At 43.3% G+C, this 17,327-nt stretch overlaps 1 protein-coding gene across 1 annotated transcript in view; it reads right to left on the bottom strand.

Moving 5' to 3' along the window:
- The window catches only part of epha8 (eph receptor A8), a 94,503-nt gene that overhangs the window by 22,705 nt on the left and 54,471 nt on the right, over nucleotides 1-17,327 (bottom strand). The window contains exons 4-5 of the mRNA XM_024378740.2: nucleotides 14,002-14,151; nucleotides 12,948-13,263 (exon numbers count right to left, since the gene is read on the bottom strand). Of these exons, the coding sequence (XP_024234508.2) occupies nucleotides 12,948-13,263; nucleotides 14,002-14,151 (466 nt within the window). The remainder of the gene's footprint in view (nucleotides 1-12,947; nucleotides 13,264-14,001; nucleotides 14,152-17,327) is intronic.

The raw sequence follows: 17,327 nt of genomic DNA, 5'->3' as shown, positions 1-17,327 counted from the left end.
GTAGTATACAGTAGAGAGCCCTATTTGGTAAAATACCAAGTCCATATTATGGCAAGAACAACTCAAACAAGCAAAGAGAAACAACAGTCCATCATTACTTCAAGGCATGAAGGTCAGTCAATCTGGAAAATTTCAAGAACTTTGAATGTTTCTTCAAGTACAGTCACAAAAACCATCAAGGGCTCTGATGAAACTGGCTCTCATGAGGACCACCACAGGAAAGGAAAATCCAGAGTTACTTCTGCTGCAGAGGACAAGTTCATTAGAGTTAACTGCACCTCAAATTTCAGACTAAATAAATGCTTCACAGAGTTCAAGTAACAGACACATCTCAACATCAACTGTTCAGAGGAGAATGCGTGAATCAGGCCTTCATGGTCGAATTGCTGAATAAAAAATCTCGACTAAAGTACACCAATAAGAAGAAGAGTATTGCTTGGGCCAAGAAACACGAGCAATGGACATTAGACCAGTGGAAATCTGTCCTTTGGTCTGATGATGTCTTTGTGAGTTGCAGAGTAAGTGAACAGATGATCTCTGCATGTGTGGTTCCCACCGTGAAGCATGGAGGAGGAGGTGTAATGGTGTGAAGGTCAGTCATGATGGGCTATTTGTAAGGGCTATTTGACCAAGAAGGAGATTGGTGGAGTGCTGCTTCAGATGACCTGGCCTCCACAATCATCCAACCTCAACCTAATTGAGATGGTTTGGGATGAGTTGGACCACAGAGTGAAGGAAAAGCAGCCAACAAGTGTTCAGCATATTTGGGTACTCCTTCAAGACTTTTGGAAAAGCATTTCTCATGAAGCTGGTTGAGAGAATGACAAGAGTGTGCAAAGACATCATCAAGGCAAAGGGTGGCTTTATGGTTGTGTATATTTTTATTTGTTTTTAACAGTTTTTTGGTTACTACATGATTCCATATGTGTTATTTCATAGTTTTGATGCCTTCACTATTATTCTACAATGTAGAAAATAGTAAAAAATAAAGATAAAACCCTTAAGTGATTAGGTGTGTCCAAACCTTTCACTGGGACTGTATATATTTATATTAAAAAGATAAAAAATGAATAAGAAAATTCAGACACTTAAACTTCAAGGGCCAGTTTTCCAGATACATATTAAGCCTAGTCATGGACTAAAAAGCACTTTCAATGGAGATTTTCTATTGAGCTTGCTTTTTAGTCCAGCACTAGGTTTAATCTGTGTCTGAGAAACTGGCCCTAAATCAATGATGTATTGCCCTTATTTGGCAGTTATTTTAAACTCACATTGAAGGGATGCAGTCTGTAATGTTTTAAGCATTTAGCTCATTATCTGAATAGGCAATTGTTCTCCATAATCAATAGTTGAATTGTTTGGCCAGGCAAGTCTAGACAGGATTGTTATTCTATATGCTAAATATTTCATTCAGCGAAGGGTCAATTGTACAGTATGTCCCTGTGTTCTGTTTCCTTATTAAATAAAGTTTTCCTAACTACAGTACTAACCCTCAGGGAAACCAGTATCCTTAGAAAAAAGGAAACTAGATGAAATTCCACAACACAGGAATTTTAAACAGATGGTGATCCACTAAAATAAGACCTCAGCAATTAGATTCACTTAAAATATGTAAAAATATGTTTGTCTGAAATAGAAGATCATATCACTGTTGCAGACATCATGTATTTTTTCACCATGTTTTCTGTCCAGCATGGAAATCAGTGATGTGTGTACTTGATCTCTTTCATAGATTCATAGATCTAATGCCATGCCTGTCTGAGACAAACAAAAACACTCTCACAATGTGTTTACTATTGCAGTGAGCTAAACCACTGAGGTGGGCCGGTGGGAGGATAAGGATCTCTTGCTTTCTCTCACTCTGCCCCTTTCTTTCCCTCTCTCTCTCATTATCTTGTTCTCTCTTCCTCAGCTTTTTTTGTTTGTCTCTCTCTCTCTCTCTCTCTCTCTCTCTGTCTGTTTCACTTTCTCTCTGTCTCTGTCTCTCTGTCGCTCTGTTTGTGTCTGTGTGTCTCCCCCCACCCTCTGTAACAAGGTCAGATAGGCTGGTTGACTTGAGTGAATGTAATCAGGCTAAGTGTGTGTGTCCCGTATCAGTGTGTCCTCAGTCGCTCTCTCTGTATCTCTCTCTATCTCTCTGTATGGGATTGAACCACTTTACTTCATTCTCCCCTAGCAGTCAAAAGCCCTGGGGCGGGCTTACACACACACACACACACACACACACACACACACACACACACACACACACACACACACACACACACTGCAGTGACATGCTCTATTTTGAATGTCACTTTTAGCGTGACAAGGGAGCTGTCGACCAGCCTTCTATATCGAAGTGAGGGATCTGTCTCTTCTCTCCTCTTCCATTCTCCTCTTTCTTCTCCCTCTATCTTTCTCTTCACCCTCTTCTATTTCCTCCCTGACACTTTTTTAGTGACATCACACAATCCTTCACGTAGAAGATCTCATGCACACACACATACATGGTGCATACAAACATACACACAGTTCATACTTTTCTCTTGTGCACGCACACATACTGCTTAACCACTTAACCCATCTCTCTCTCTGTCTCTCTGTCTCTGTCAATTCATGTAAGGCCTTTATTGGTATGGGAAACGTATGTTTACATTGGCAAAGCAAGTGAAATAGATAATAAACAAAAGTCAAATAAACAAGAATAAATGTACCGTAAACATTACACTCACAACATTTTTAAAAGAATAAAGACATTTCAAATGTCATATTATGGATTTATACAGTGGTTTAATGATGTGCAAATAGTTAAAGTACAACAGGGAAAATAAATAAACATAAATATAGGTGGTATTTACACTGGTGTATGTTCTTCACTGGTTGCCCTTTTCTTGTGGCAACAGGTCACAGATTTGCTGCCGTGATGGCACACTGTGGTATTTCACCTAATAGATATGGGATTTTTTATCAAATTTGGATTTGTTTTGGAATTCTTTGTGGGTCTGTCTAATCTGTGCGAAATATGTGTCTCTAATACGGTCATACATTTGGCAGGAGGTTAGGAAGTGCAGCTCTGTTTCCACCTCATTTTGTGGGCAGTGAGCACACAGCCTGTCTTCTCTTGAGAGCCATGTCTGCCTTCGACGGCCTTTCTCAATAGCAAGGCTATGCTCACTGAGTCTGTACATAGTCAAAGCTTTCCCAAATTCTGCCACTGTGTACTCTCTGTTTATGGCCAAATACAATTCTAATTTGCTCTGTTTTTATGTAAAATTGTTTCCAATGTGTCAAGAAAATTATATTTTGTTTTTCTCATTTGGTTGGTGTCACGCCCTGATCTGTTTCACCTGTCCTTGTGCTTGTCTCCACCTCCTCCAGGTGTCGCTTATTTCCCCAGTGTATTTATCCCTGTGTTTCCTGTCTCTCTGTGCCAGTTCGTCCTGTATGTTTCCAAGTCAACCAGCGTGTTTTCCCGTGCGCCTGCTTTTCTATTCTCTTTTACTAGTGTTCCCGGTTTTAACCTTTGCCTGTTTGTCTGGACTCTATTCCCGCCTGCCTGACCATTCTGCCTGCCCTGACCTCGAGCCTGCCTGCCATTCTGTACCTCTGGAACTCTGGTTTTGACCTTTTGCCTGTCCACGACTATTCTCTTGCCTACCCCTTTTGGATTGTTAATAAACATCTTGGACTCTAACCGTCTGCATCTGGGTCTAGCCTTGTGCCTTAATAGTTGGGTCTAATTGTTTTGCTGTCCTGGGGCTCTGTGGGGTCTGTTTGTGAACAGAGCCCCAGGACTAGCTTGCTTAGGGGACTCTTCTCCAGGTTCATCTCTCTGTAGGTGATGCCTTTGTTATGAAAGGTTTGGGAATCGCTTCATTTTAGGTGGTTGTAGAATTTAACACCTCTTTTCTGGATTTTGATAATTAGCGGGTATCTGATTAATTCTGCTCTGCATGCATTATTTTGTGTTTAACGTTGTACACTGAGGATTTTTTGCAGAATTCTGAATGCAGTCTCAATTTGGTGTTTGTCGCAATTTGTGAATTCTTGGTTGGTGAGCGGACCCCAGACTTCACAATCGTAAAGGGCAATGGGTTCTAAAACTGATGGCAACTGGACCTTTTTTGGAACACCATTATTTTTGTCTTACTGAGATTTAATGTCATGGCCCAGGTCTGACAGAATCTGTGCAGAAGATCTAGGTGCTGCTGTAGGCCTTCTTTGGTTTGGGACAGCAGCACTAGATCATCAGCCAACAGTAGACTTTTGACTTGAGATTCTAGTAGGATGAGGCCGAGTGCTGCAGACTGTTCTAGTGCCCTTGCCAATTAATTTATATGTTGAAGAGGGTGGGGCTTAAGCTGCATCCCGGTCTCACCCCATGGCCATGTGGAAAGAAATGTTTTTTTTTTGCCGTTGCAACGATGTGCCCTGAGAGTCGGGAAACAAGTTCAGGGAGTGAGTGTTTAAAAAAAATACATGGAACATAATACAAAACAAGAAACTCGAACAACGCACAGACAGGAAACAGAAACAGAAACAATGACACCTGGTGAAGGAACCAGTGGGAGTGACATATATAGGGCAGGTAATCAAAGAAGTGATGGAGTCCAGGTGAGTCTGATGACGTGCAGATGTGCGTAACGATAGTGACAAGTGTGCGCCATAACGATCAGCCTGGTGACCTAGAGGGCCGGAGAGGGAGCACACGTGACAACCGCATACTTGTTTGTGTACATGGATTTTTATAATGTTGTATATTTTTCTCCCAACACCACTTTCCATTAATTTGTATAGCTGGCCCTCATTCCAAATTGAGTCGAAAGCTTTTTTGAAATCAACAAAGCATGAGAAGACTTTGCCTTTGTTTTGGTTTGTTTGTTTGTTAATTGGGTTTGCAGGGTGAATACGTGGTCTGTCGCACGGTAATTTGGTAAAAAGCCAATTTGACATTTGCTCAGTACATTGTTCTCGCTGAGGAAATGTACGAGTCTGCTGTTAATGGTAACACAGAGTATTTTCCCAAGGTTGATGTTGACGCATATCCCATGGTTGTTACTGGGGTAAAATTTGTCTCCACTTTTGTGGATTGTGTTAATCAGTCTTTGGTTACAAATATTGAGGAATATGCCAGAGCTGAGGATGATGTTAAAAAGTTTAAGTGTAGCCAATTGGAATTTGTGGTCTGTATATTTTTCACTTACAGTGTCTTGTGAAAGTATTCGGCCCCCTTGAACTTTGCGACCTTTTGCCACATTTCAGGCTTCAAACATAAAGATATAAAACTGTATTTTTTTGTGAAGAATCAACAACAAGTGGGACACAATCATGAAGTGGAACGACATTTATTGGATATTTCAAACTTTTTTAACAAATCAAAAACTGAAAAATTGGGCGTGCAAAATTATTCAGCCCCTTTACTTTCAGTGTAGCAAACTCTCTCCAGAAGTTCAGTGAGGATCTCTGAATGATCCAATGTTGACTTAAATGACTAATGATGATAAATACAATCCACCTGTGTGTAATCAAGTCTCCGTATAAATGCACCTGCACTGTGATAGTCTCAGAGGTCCGTTAAAAGCGCAGAGAGCATCACGAAGAACAAGGAACACACCAGGCAGGTCCGAGATACTGTTGTGAAGGAGTTTAAAGCCGGATTTGGATACAAAAAGATTTCCCAAGCTTTAAACATCCCAAGGAGCACTGTGCAAGCGATAATATTGAAATGGAAGGAGTATCAGACCACTGCAAATCTACCAAGACCTGGCCGTCCCTCTAAACTTTCAGCTCATACAAGGAGAAGACTGATCAGAGATGCAGCCAAGAGGCCCATGATCACTCTGGATGAACTGCAGAGATCTACAGCTGAGGTGGGAGACTCTGTCCATAGGACAACAATCAGTCGTATATTGCACAAATCTGGCCTTTATGGAAGAGTGGCAAGAAGAAAGCCATTTCTTAAAGATATCCATAAAAAGTGTCGTTTAAAGTTTGCCACACACCAAACATGTGGAAGAAGGTGCTCTGGTCAGATGAAACCAAAATTGAACTTTTTGGCAACAATGCAAAATGTTATGTTTGGCGTAAAAGCAACACAGCTCATCACCCTGAACACCATCCCCACTGTCAAACATGGTGGTGGCAGCATCATGGTTTGGGCCTGCTTTTCTTCAGCAGGGACAGGGAAGATGGTTAAAATTGATGGGAAGATGGATGGAGCCAAATACAGGACCATTCTGGAAGAAAACCTGATGGAGTCTGCAAAAGACCTGAGACTGGGACGGAAATTTGTCTTCCAACAAGACAATGATCCAAAACATAAAGCAAAATCTACAATGGAATGGTTCAAAAATAAACATATCCAGGTGTTAGAATGGCCAAGTCAAAGTCCAGACATGAATCCAATCGAGAATCTGTGGAAAGAACTGAAAACTGCTGTTCACAAATGCTCTCCATCCAACCTCACTGAGCTCGAGCTGTTTTGCAAGGAGGAATGGGAAAAAATTTCGCTCTCTCGATGTGCAAAACTGATAGAGACATACCCCAAGCGACTTACAGCTGTAATCGCAGCAAAAGGTGGAGCTACAAAGTATTAACTTAATAATAACTTAATAATTTTGCACGCCCAATTTTTCAGTTTTTGATTTGTTAAAAAAGTTTGAAATATCCAATAAATGTCGTTCCACTTCATGATTGTGTCCCACTTGTTGTTGATTCTTCACAAAAAAATACAGTTTTATATCTTTATGTTTGAAGCCTGAAATGTGGCAAAAGGTCGCAAAGTTCAAGAGGGCCGAATACTTTCGCAAGGCACTGTAATTTAGGATACCACCAACCCCACAGGTCTTTCGGGTTGGAGTGGGTTTGTATTTTGTCCTGTAGTTCATTCAATGTAATTGGATAATCCAGTGGATTCTGGTACTCTTTAATAGTTGATTCTAAGATTTGATTTTGATCATGTACAGTACCAGTCAAATGTTTGGACACAGATAATCATTCAAGAGTTTTTCTTAATTTGTACTATTTTCTACATTATAGAATAATAGTGAAGACATCAACTCAATGAAATAACACATATGGAATCATGTAGTGACCAAAATAGTGTTAAACAAATCAAAATATATTTTATATTAGAGATTCTTCAAAGTAATCATCATTTGTCTTTGACAGCTTTGCACACTCTCTTCGACCAGCTTCACCTGGAATGCTTTTCCAACAGTTTCGAAGGAGTTCCCACATATGCTGAGCACTTGTTGGTTGCTTTTCCTTCACTCTGCGGTCCAACTCATCCGAAACCATCTCAATTGGGTTGAGGTCGGGTGATTGTGGAGGCCAGGTCATCTGAAGCAGCACTTCATCACTCTCCTTCTTAGTAAAATAGCCCGTACACAGCCTGAAGGTGTGTTGTGTCATTGTCCTGTTGAAAAACACATGATAGTCCCACTAAGCGCTAACCAGATGGGATGGCGTATCGCTGCAGAATGCTGTGGTAGCCATACTGGTTAAGTGTGCCTTGAATTATAAATAAATCACAGACAGTGTCACCAGTAAAGCACCCCCACACCATCACACCTCCTCCTCCTCCATGCTTTACAGTGGGAACCACACATGCAGAGATCATGTGTTCACCTACTCTGCATTTCACAAAGACACAGTGGTTGGAACCAAAAATCTTACATTTGGACAAAATCAGACCAAAGGACAGATATCCACTGGTCTAATTCTTCTTATTAGTGTCCTTTAGTGGTGTTTTCTTTGCAGCAATTTGACCATGAAGGCCTGATTCACGCAGGCTCCTCTGAACAGTTGATGTTGAGATGTGTCTGTTACTTGAACTCTGTGAAGCATTTATTTGGGCTGCAATTTCTGAGGCTGAACTTATCCTCTGTAGCAGAGATAACTCTGGGTCTTCCTTTCCTGTGGTGGTCCTCATGAGAGCCAGTTTCATCATAGCACTTGATGGTTATTGTGACTGTACTTGAAGAAACTTTCAAAGTTCTTGAAATGTTCCGCATTGACTGACCTTCATGTATTAAAGTAATGATGGACTGTCATTTCTCTTTGCTTATTTGAGCTGTTCTTGACATAAAATGGACTTGGTCTTTTACCAAATAGGGCTATCTTCTCTGTACCACACCTACCTTGTCACAACACAACTGATTGGCTTAAATGCCTTAAGAAGGAAATAAATTCCACAAATGAACTTTTAACAAGACCCACCTGTTATTTGAAATGCATTCCAAGAGTGTGCAAAGCTGTCATCAAGGCAAGGGTGGCTACTTTAAAGAATCTCACATATTTGCATACTACATGATTCCATGTGTTATTTCATAATTTTGATGTATTCACTACTATTCTACAATGTAGAAAATAGCAAAATAAAGAAAAACACTTGAATGAGAAGGTTTGTCTAAACATTTGACTGGTACTGTGTATGTGTTTGCTGTTTGTACTTTGTTATCGAGGTGGTTTTGGATAGATAACGTTTCGTGTTAGTGTTTGTTTTCCAATTTTCCCAGAAGTGGATAGATTCTATGGAATCTTCAATTACATTGAGCTGATTTCTGACGTGCTGTTCCTTCTTTTTCCATGGTGTATTTCTGTATTGTTTTAGTGATTCACCATAGTGAAGGCATAGGATCTGGTTTTCTGGGTCTCCACGTTTTTGGTTGGATAGGTTTCTCAATGTCTTTCTTAGGTTTTTGTGTTCTTCATCAAACCATTTGTCATTTTTGTAAATTTTCTTAGGTTGTCTGCTTGAAATGTTGTGATTTGATAGAGAAGCTAAGAGGTGAAATATACTGTTTAGGTTTTCTACTGCCAAGTTTACACCTTCACTATTACAGTGAAACATTTTGTCCAGGAAATTGTCTAGAATGGATTGAATTTGTTGTTGCCTAATTGTTCTTTGGTAGATTTCCACACTACTTTCCCTCCATCTACAGCGTTTCTTAATATTATTCTGTTCTTTTGGCTTTGATGCCTCATGATTGAGTATTGCTCTGTTCAAGTCAAGTGTGATTTTGCTGTGATCTGATAGGGGTGTCAGTAGACTGACTGTGAACTCTCTAAGAGACTCTGGGTTGAGGTCAGCGATAAAGTAGTCTACAGTACTACTGCCAAGAGATGAACTATAGGTGTATCTACCATAGGAGTCCCCTCAAAGCCTACCATTGACAATGTACATACCCAGCGACCGACAGAACTGCAGGACTTATGACGTGTTTTTGTTGGTTATGTTGTCGTAGTTGTGTCTAGGGGGGCATATGGGGGAGGGAATGCTGTCACCTCCGGGTAGGTGTTTGTTCACCTGTGGGCTGAGCGTGTCAGGTTCTTGTCTAGTTCTGGCATTTAGGTCCCCACAGAGTAGTACACGTGGGCCTGTAAATTGTTGATCTCCCCCTCTAGAATGGAGAAGCTGTCATCGTTAAAGTATGGGTATTCTATTGGTACCCTTTTCTCTGTTGAGATCATTTCCTTATTCATTTTTAGCCAGATGTAAAATGTTCCTGTTTTGACTCATTTAAAATAGTGGGTTAGGTCTGCTCTATACCAAATGAGCATATCCCCTGAGTCTCTTCACTGTTTCACACCTGGTAGTTTGGTGGATGGGAATACCAGCTCTCTGTAACCTAGAGGGCAAACTGTGGGTTTCTCTCCTTTATACCATGTTTCTTGTAGGATGACAATGTCTGTATTTCCAATTTCTTTGATGAAGTCTGGGTTCCTGCTCTTTAGGCCAAAGGCAGATGACCTCAGACCTTGTATATTCCAGGATGAGATAGTAAAAGCTTTGAGTTCCATAGTGTCTAGTGTTGTTTTTGTGTGGTTTAGGCCTGGACCATCACAGTAGCTGTGAGCAGAGCATGTTGATCATTTAATGCATACCTCTTAGGTCGCAGGATGGGGCTTGGGCGGGTGTAATAGTGGGGTTGGGCCTGTTGCTCTGCTCATGGCCTGGGCATATGTCCTGCAGTCATGTTGAGGTCCTTGAAGCAGGGGGGAGTGCATGGGGTGGGCAGAACGGGCATAGGTCTGATATGGGGGGGCCTATACAGGGTGTGGCCAGGGTTTGCTTGAGGTGGTCTTTTTTAAATATTTGTTTTAATTTTACCCCTTTTCCTCCACAATTTCGAGGTATCCAATTGCTTTTTAGTAGCTACTATCTTGTCTCATCGCTACAACTCCCGTACGGGCTCGGGAGAGATGAAGGTTGAAAGTCATGCGATACACAACCCAACCAAGCCGCACTGCTTCTTAACACAGCGCACATCCAACCCGGAAGCCAGCCGCACCAATGTGTCAGAGGAAACACCGTGCACCTGGCAACCTTGGTTAGCGCGCACTGCGCCCGGCCCGCCACAGGAGTCACTGGTGCGCGATGAGACAAGGATATCCCTACCGGCCAAACCCTCCCTAACCCGGACGATGCTAGGCCAATTGTGCGTCGCCCCACGGACCTCCCGGTCACGGCCTGTTACAACAGAGCCAGTACAGTACAGCGCCCTTAACCACTGTGCCACCCGGGAGGCCTTGCTTGAGGTGGTTGCTGGTTGGGGTGTGGCTGGTGATGCTGTGGTCTGGGTGTAGGTCCTCTTGGCGTGGGTTCTCTCAGTGCAGGTCCTTCAGGAGGGGGCCTTTCAGGTCTGGGAGGGTGACTCACTGGCCTGGGCGGGGTATCCGTTGCTCTGTTGCTCCTGTGTAAGGTGCTGGGACTACGGTTGAGGGTGACGTGCTTCAGGGTCCTGGCAAAAGTTGGGATTGCTGCCTTGGCGAGGTGGACCTGGTCGTAAAGGCTGTTCAAGTCCAGGTAGCCATTAGTTTAGCCACTTTATGTTTGGGAAAAAGTTTATCCCCTTGAATGTATTTGCCGTTTGAGTCAATGAGGAGCACAATCTCTGGATGTTGTGTGTCCTCAGTGGATGAGTGGGGGTTGTCAGACTGCCATCTATCTCCACCTTCTGTCCTCCGGGGTCTTGTTGGGGGGGGGTTTGCGGGTTTGTTCTGTCTGGATTGTTTGGAATAGCTCTCTGTGCTCCACCATGTCTCTCTCCAGCACTGCGAATGTATCCCTCTCAATGATGGAGTAGCAGGGAAGTTGTGGACCTGGGTGTGTTCAGTGCTGGTGGGTGACTATCCTCGTCTGCAGGATAGTTTGAGGAGGTGTGAGCAGACTCACTCAGGTTGGGGAGTCGTCACAGAGAGAGAGCTTTTCCTGCTGTACTCTCTCTTTGATCCCGTAAATGTCTTGCTGGAGCTGCATGAAGAAGCCCTGCACCATTACTGTCCCAGACCTGTACATGTTGACAGAGATAGTTTCAATTTCCTCAATGTATAGTTTTCTGAGTTTCCACCCTGGGCCAATACCCTCTCTCTTGATATACTTGATATACTCTTGATACTGTGCCATGCCAGGGGATGGTCTGTGTGGAAAATAAAGTTGCTTACACTCCCCTATTTGTAGCAGTCAGCAAATAGGTTCTCTAGATTGTCCGTGAGAAGCTTTGTTTTGTGCTCTCTCTCTCTCTCTCTCTCTCTCTCTCTCTCTCTCTCTCTCTCACAGAGCTGTCAGCTTGCTCCGCATCTGACTACAATATCCGATAAACGTCACATTTTGACAGTTAAGTTGATGCGTTAATTCAGAATGGTTAAGGTAAGGGTTAAGGTTTGGGACAGGGTTAAAATGAAGGGCTGCAAAAATGAGTACCTAGAACTGGGATTGAACACGCAGCCCTCGGGGCCGGAGCTCGCAGTGTACACCCATCTGCCATTTCCGTCCACAACACCCTAGCAAACCGCAACCCTACTTGATGGTAATAGCGCTCAATGTTTCCCCTTGCGGGAGGTTTTGAAGGTATCTCCTGACGTCCTGGGACCTGAAAGGACGTTGAATATTGTCTTGGATCTCGAGCGACCTGGCTGGTCTCGTGTCCTGGGATGTGCGTGACTGGAGAATTAGCACAATGACCCAGTTAGGTCACAGAGAGAAGAGTCCTCTGCACACACAAATGCAGCCCACATGCACAGCAGCACACACACATACACGTCAGCCCACTACTACAGCTACTGCAGCTACCACAAGGACTAGGCACTACTGTAATGCTATATGTTTATGTCTTGACTATACACAAATGGAGAGATTCACGAGACAAGCAACTAAAACATAAACTAAAACATTTTCTAGCTGACTGCTTTTCTGCATACATATTGATCTGAGTGCTAATGGGAGCCGCCAACTAATTATGGAAAGCGTGAGTGTCTACCCGCCGCAACTACACACAAACACATAGGTTCCCTTCATCTCTCTGTGTGTGTTTGTGTGTGTGACAAGAGCTGTCAATGCCTTGCTCCCCAGGAGAGTGTGTTTCCTTCAGGGTGTAAACAGGTATGTAGATGAGAGAAGATGTGTGTGTGTGTGTGTGTGTGTGTGTGTGTGTGTGTGTGTGTGTGTGTGTGCCTCAAATCGTGTTCTAACTGGACAGCACACAGAACCAAAACCAATCAGAATTAAGTAGAAACAAGACAGGTGAACCAGTGTTCCGTACCTCATTCGCCTCATTTGGCACATTTAGCCGACAGAATATTTAATGTTTAATTATCCACGGGAAGTGATTAATAGTTTTTAATTACCGTAACCCTGGTCACCTAAAATATACACTGGTCCCTAAATGAGGTCAGTCCATCAGAGAAAATAAACAACACAAAAATAAAAAAAGACAAGGTATTTTCCATGACTCACCATAGCTTATCATCTTAAAAGTAGTCAGGACTACAAGCTATTCAACCAAACCATCCATCAACTCAACCACACAAAACACACAGAAAACATCCAAGGCTGAAAATTGACCACAAATGCACAGATTGAGCACAGGTAGGGCAAAGTATAGATAAAGTACTGCAGTACAGTAACATAATGTAAAACAAGTTAGTCTAACACAACATCAGTGACCCAGAGTGTGACTCACCGATGCAGGACTCCCTGTGCTCCTCGAACCCTGCACTACAGACACACCTCCCGATGGGCACCAGCCACTCCCCCTCGGCGCTGCAGTACATCTTGGGCGTGTCTCTCTCCTCGGCGTGATCCACACACTGACCCCTGACCTCCACCAAGGAGGAGGAGTCAGCGCCCGTCACCACGTCAGTGAACACGGCCAGGTTGCGGCCCACGCCCGAGCAGCGCTTGTAGTACACCCTCACAGAGGTCAGTGCGATGCACGCCCCAATGTCCTGGAAGGCCAGGTAGAAGCCTCGTCTAGTGAGGGGGCCCACACCTCGAACCTGGAGGAGAAGGAGATGACATTACCTCTCAATGTTTCATGAAAAGGTAAATGTGGGAGCAAAGTAAAATGTGGCACTGTGAAAGGCACGAGATCAGGTGAAGAGAACTACTTTCAGCACCATGGAGAGCTCCACTCACTTTAGCACCATGCTGGCTAAGATGTAGAAATCAACACTGCTCACTCAAAACAAGTCATTTTCCAAGTATATATAAACCAACATAATTTTGCACTTTGGTTTCTTTTTTTAAGATCTTTTTTGTTTGTTGGTATTTTACCCCTTTATTTGTGATATTCAATAACGATCTTGTCTCATTGCTGCAACTTCCCAATGGGCTCAGGAGACGCGAAGGACGAGTCATGCATCCGCCGAAACATAACCTGCCAAACCAGGCTTCTTAACACCTCCCACTTAACCCAGAAGCCAGCTGCACCAATGTGTCGGAGGAAACACCATCCAACTGACGACCAAAGTCAGCGTGCAGGCACCCGGCCCACCACAAGGAGTCGCTAGAGCGCAATGAGCCAAGTAAAGCCCCCTTGGCCAAACCCTCCCCTAACCCGGATGACGCTTGGCCAATTGTGCGCCACCCTATGGGACTCCCGGTCACGGCCGGTTGTGACACAGACCGGGATCAAACCCAGGTCTGTAGTGACACCTCAAGCACTGCGATGTAGTGACTTATACCGCTGCGCCACTCGGGAGGCCTGCACTTTAATTTCTAATAAGTGAGCGAACCTCAGTGTTGAGTTTGAGTCTCCTGACTCCCAGGTCCACTCCAGTGAAGCTCTCATCAGCAGCGATGGTGTCGATCTTGGTGAACTGGGTCTCTTTTATGGCCGTGCCCACCGCTCGGTCTGACTCATAGTAGTACAGGTTAAATGTCTCCTGTTCATCAGATAACAGAACACATGCACACAATTGTTTACAGGTATACTGGGAGAAGAGATATCAAATTGTCAATGATGAGGAAATAAAGGACTGCACTCCTGGAAGTAAGGTTATTTCAAATAAATCTGTTTCTCTTTGATGAGACATATAGAAATGACCAAGTCAACAAGTTGCATTTTAGGTGTCAAGGTCTAAATCAGGGATCATCACTTAGATTCAGCCTCGGGCCAACATTTTTTATTGAGTGGATGGTCAGAGATCCAGAACATACAGTGGGGAGAACAAGTATTTGATACACTGCCGATTTTGCAGGTTTTCCTACTTACAAAGCATGTAGGGGTCTAATTTTTATCATAGGTACACTTCAACTGTGAGAGACGGAATCTAAAACAAAAATCTAGAAAATCACATTGTATGATTTTTAAGTAATTCATTTGCATTTTATTGCATGACATAAGTATTTGATACATCAGAAAAGCAGAACTTAATATTTGGTACAGAAACCTTTGTTTGAAATTACACAGATCATATGTTTCCTGTAATTCTTGACCAGGTTTGCACATGCTGCAGCAGGGATTTTGGCCCACTCCTCCATACAAACCTTCTCCAGATCCTTCAGGTTTGGGGCTGTTGTTGGGCAATACGGACTTTCAGCTCCCTCCAAAGATTTTCTATTGGGTTCATGTCTGGAGACTGGCTAGGCCACTCCAGGACCTTGAGATGCTTCTTATGGAGCCACTCCTTAGTTGCCCTGGCTGTGTGTTTCGGGTTGTTGTCATGCTGGAAGACCCAGGCACGACCCATCTTCAATGCTCTTACTGAGGGAAGGAGGTTGTTGGCCAAGATCTCTCGATACATGGCCCCATCCATCCTCCCCTCAATACGGTGCAGTCGTCCTGTCCCCTTTGCAGAAAAGCATCCCCAAAGAATTATGTTTCCACCTCCATGCTTCACGGTTAGGATGGTGTTCATGGGGTTTTACTCATCCTTCTTCTTCCTCCAAACTCGGCGAGTGGAGTTTAGACCAAAAAGCTCTATTTTTGTCTCATCAGACCAAATGACCTTCTCCCATTCCTCGTCTGGATCATCTAGATGGTCATTGGCAAACTTCAGACGGGCCTGGACATGCACTGGCTTGAGCAGGGGGACCTTGCGTGCGCTGCAGGATTTTAATCCATGACGGCGTAGTGTGTTACTAATGGTTTTCTTTGAGAATGTGGACCCAGCTCTCTTCAGGTCATTGACCAGGTCCTGCCGTGTAGTTCTGGGCTGATCCCTCACCTTCCTCATGATCATTGATGCCCCACAAGGTGAGATCTTGCATGGAGCCCCAGACCGAGGGTGATTGACCGTCATCTTGAACTTCTTCCATTTTCTAATAATTGCGCAAACAGTTGTTTCCTTCTCACCAAGCTGCTTGCCTATTGTCCCGTAGCCCATCCCAGCCTTTACACAGCTCTCTGGTCTTGACCATTGTGGAGATGTTGGAGTCTGTTTGATTGAGTGTGTGGACAGGTGTCTTTTATACAGGTAACGAGTTCAAACTAGTGCAGTTAATACAGGTAATGAGTGGAGAACAGGAGGGCTTCTTAAAGAAAAACTAACAGGTCTGTGAGAGCCGGAATTCTTACTGGTTGGTAGGTGATCAAATATTTATGTCATGCAATAAAATGCAAATTAATTACTTAAAAATCATACAATGTGATTTTCTGGAATTTTGTTTTAGATTCCGTCTTTCACAGTTGAAGTGTACCTATGATAAAAAATGACAGACCTCTACATGCTTTGTAAGTAGGAAACACTGCTGATTTTGCAGGTTATCAAATACTTGTTCTCCCCACTGTAATTAAGCAACAAGGCCTGAGGGAGTGTGGTATATGGCCAATATACCACAGCTAAGGGCTGTTCATATGAACAATGCAACATGGAGTGCCTGGATTCAGCCCTTAGCTGTGGTATATTGGCCATACACCACAAACCCCCAAGGTGCCTTATTGCTATTATAAACTGGTTACCAACTTAATTAGAACATTTGTTTTTTCATACCTGTGGAATACGGTCTGATATACCACAGCTTTCAGACAATCAGCATTCAGGGTTCGAACCACCCAGTTTATAACTGCAAATAATTTGTTGACTGCACAGGAATTTGTAGAGACACGGGAAACTGTTGCCCATAAAACCCCAGCAACGTTGCAGTTCTTGACACACTCAAACCGGTGAGCCTGGCACCTACTACCATACCCTGTTCAAAAGCAATGAAATATTTTCTCTTGCCCATTTACCCTCTTAACAGCACACATACACAATCCATGGCTCAGTTGTCTCAAGTGTTAAAAATCCTTCTTTGACCTCCTCCTTTTCATCTACACCAGGTATTCCCAAACCAGGGGTACGCGCAATTCCGTCGGGGGTACGCGCAATGCCGTCGGGGGTACGCGCAATGCCGTCGGGGGTACGCACAATGCCGTCGGGGGTACGCGCAATGCCGTCGGGGGTACGCCAAATATATTTTTTTACATTATTCTTCACGTTTTCAAACAGTACATTTATATTTTCCAACAGAGCTATACATTTTTTTTTTTCTCGCCTGAGTCGCCTCGTTTCACTGCCAAAAAACAATATAATTAAAACCATGTCGTATTCAGCGAAATAACAACACAATGTCAAATACAGGTAGCCTAGTCAAAAAATGTAACATCCAATTACATTACAGTTACTCTCTTTAGAAACGAAACATGACCATTTGAAAAATAAGCCACGGGAGTATTTTGAGCAAGAATAAAGATGACTTTCGAGTGGTAAGACATGTAGAAAAGCAACAGATACCATTAATATCAAGGGGCTAGAAGCAACTTATATGGTGAGCTACCGAGTGGCTAGGACAGGTAAGCCCCATACTATTGTGGAGGACTTAATTATTCATGCTGCCCTGGATATGGCTGGGACAATGCTGGGGGAAAAGGCCCCAAAAACTATACAGACAATTTCTTCATCAAACAACACTGTTTTTACGACGCATCAGTGACATGGCAGGAGATGTTTTGAAACAATTACTGCTTCGCATACAAGCCAGTGAATTCTTTACTTTACAGCTGGATGAGTCAACAGATGTGGCGGGCCTGGCACAGCTCCTGGTATATGTCTGTTATGTTTATGGGGGGTCAATTAAG

The sequence above is a fragment of the Oncorhynchus tshawytscha genome, linkage group LG02, assembly GCF_018296145.1.
Source record: "Oncorhynchus tshawytscha isolate Ot180627B linkage group LG02, Otsh_v2.0, whole genome shotgun sequence".
NCBI lineage: Eukaryota > Metazoa > Chordata > Actinopteri > Salmoniformes > Salmonidae > Oncorhynchus > Oncorhynchus tshawytscha.
Note: the sequence above shows the minus strand (reverse complement) of the source record. Positions and strands in the feature narration are given on the sequence as shown.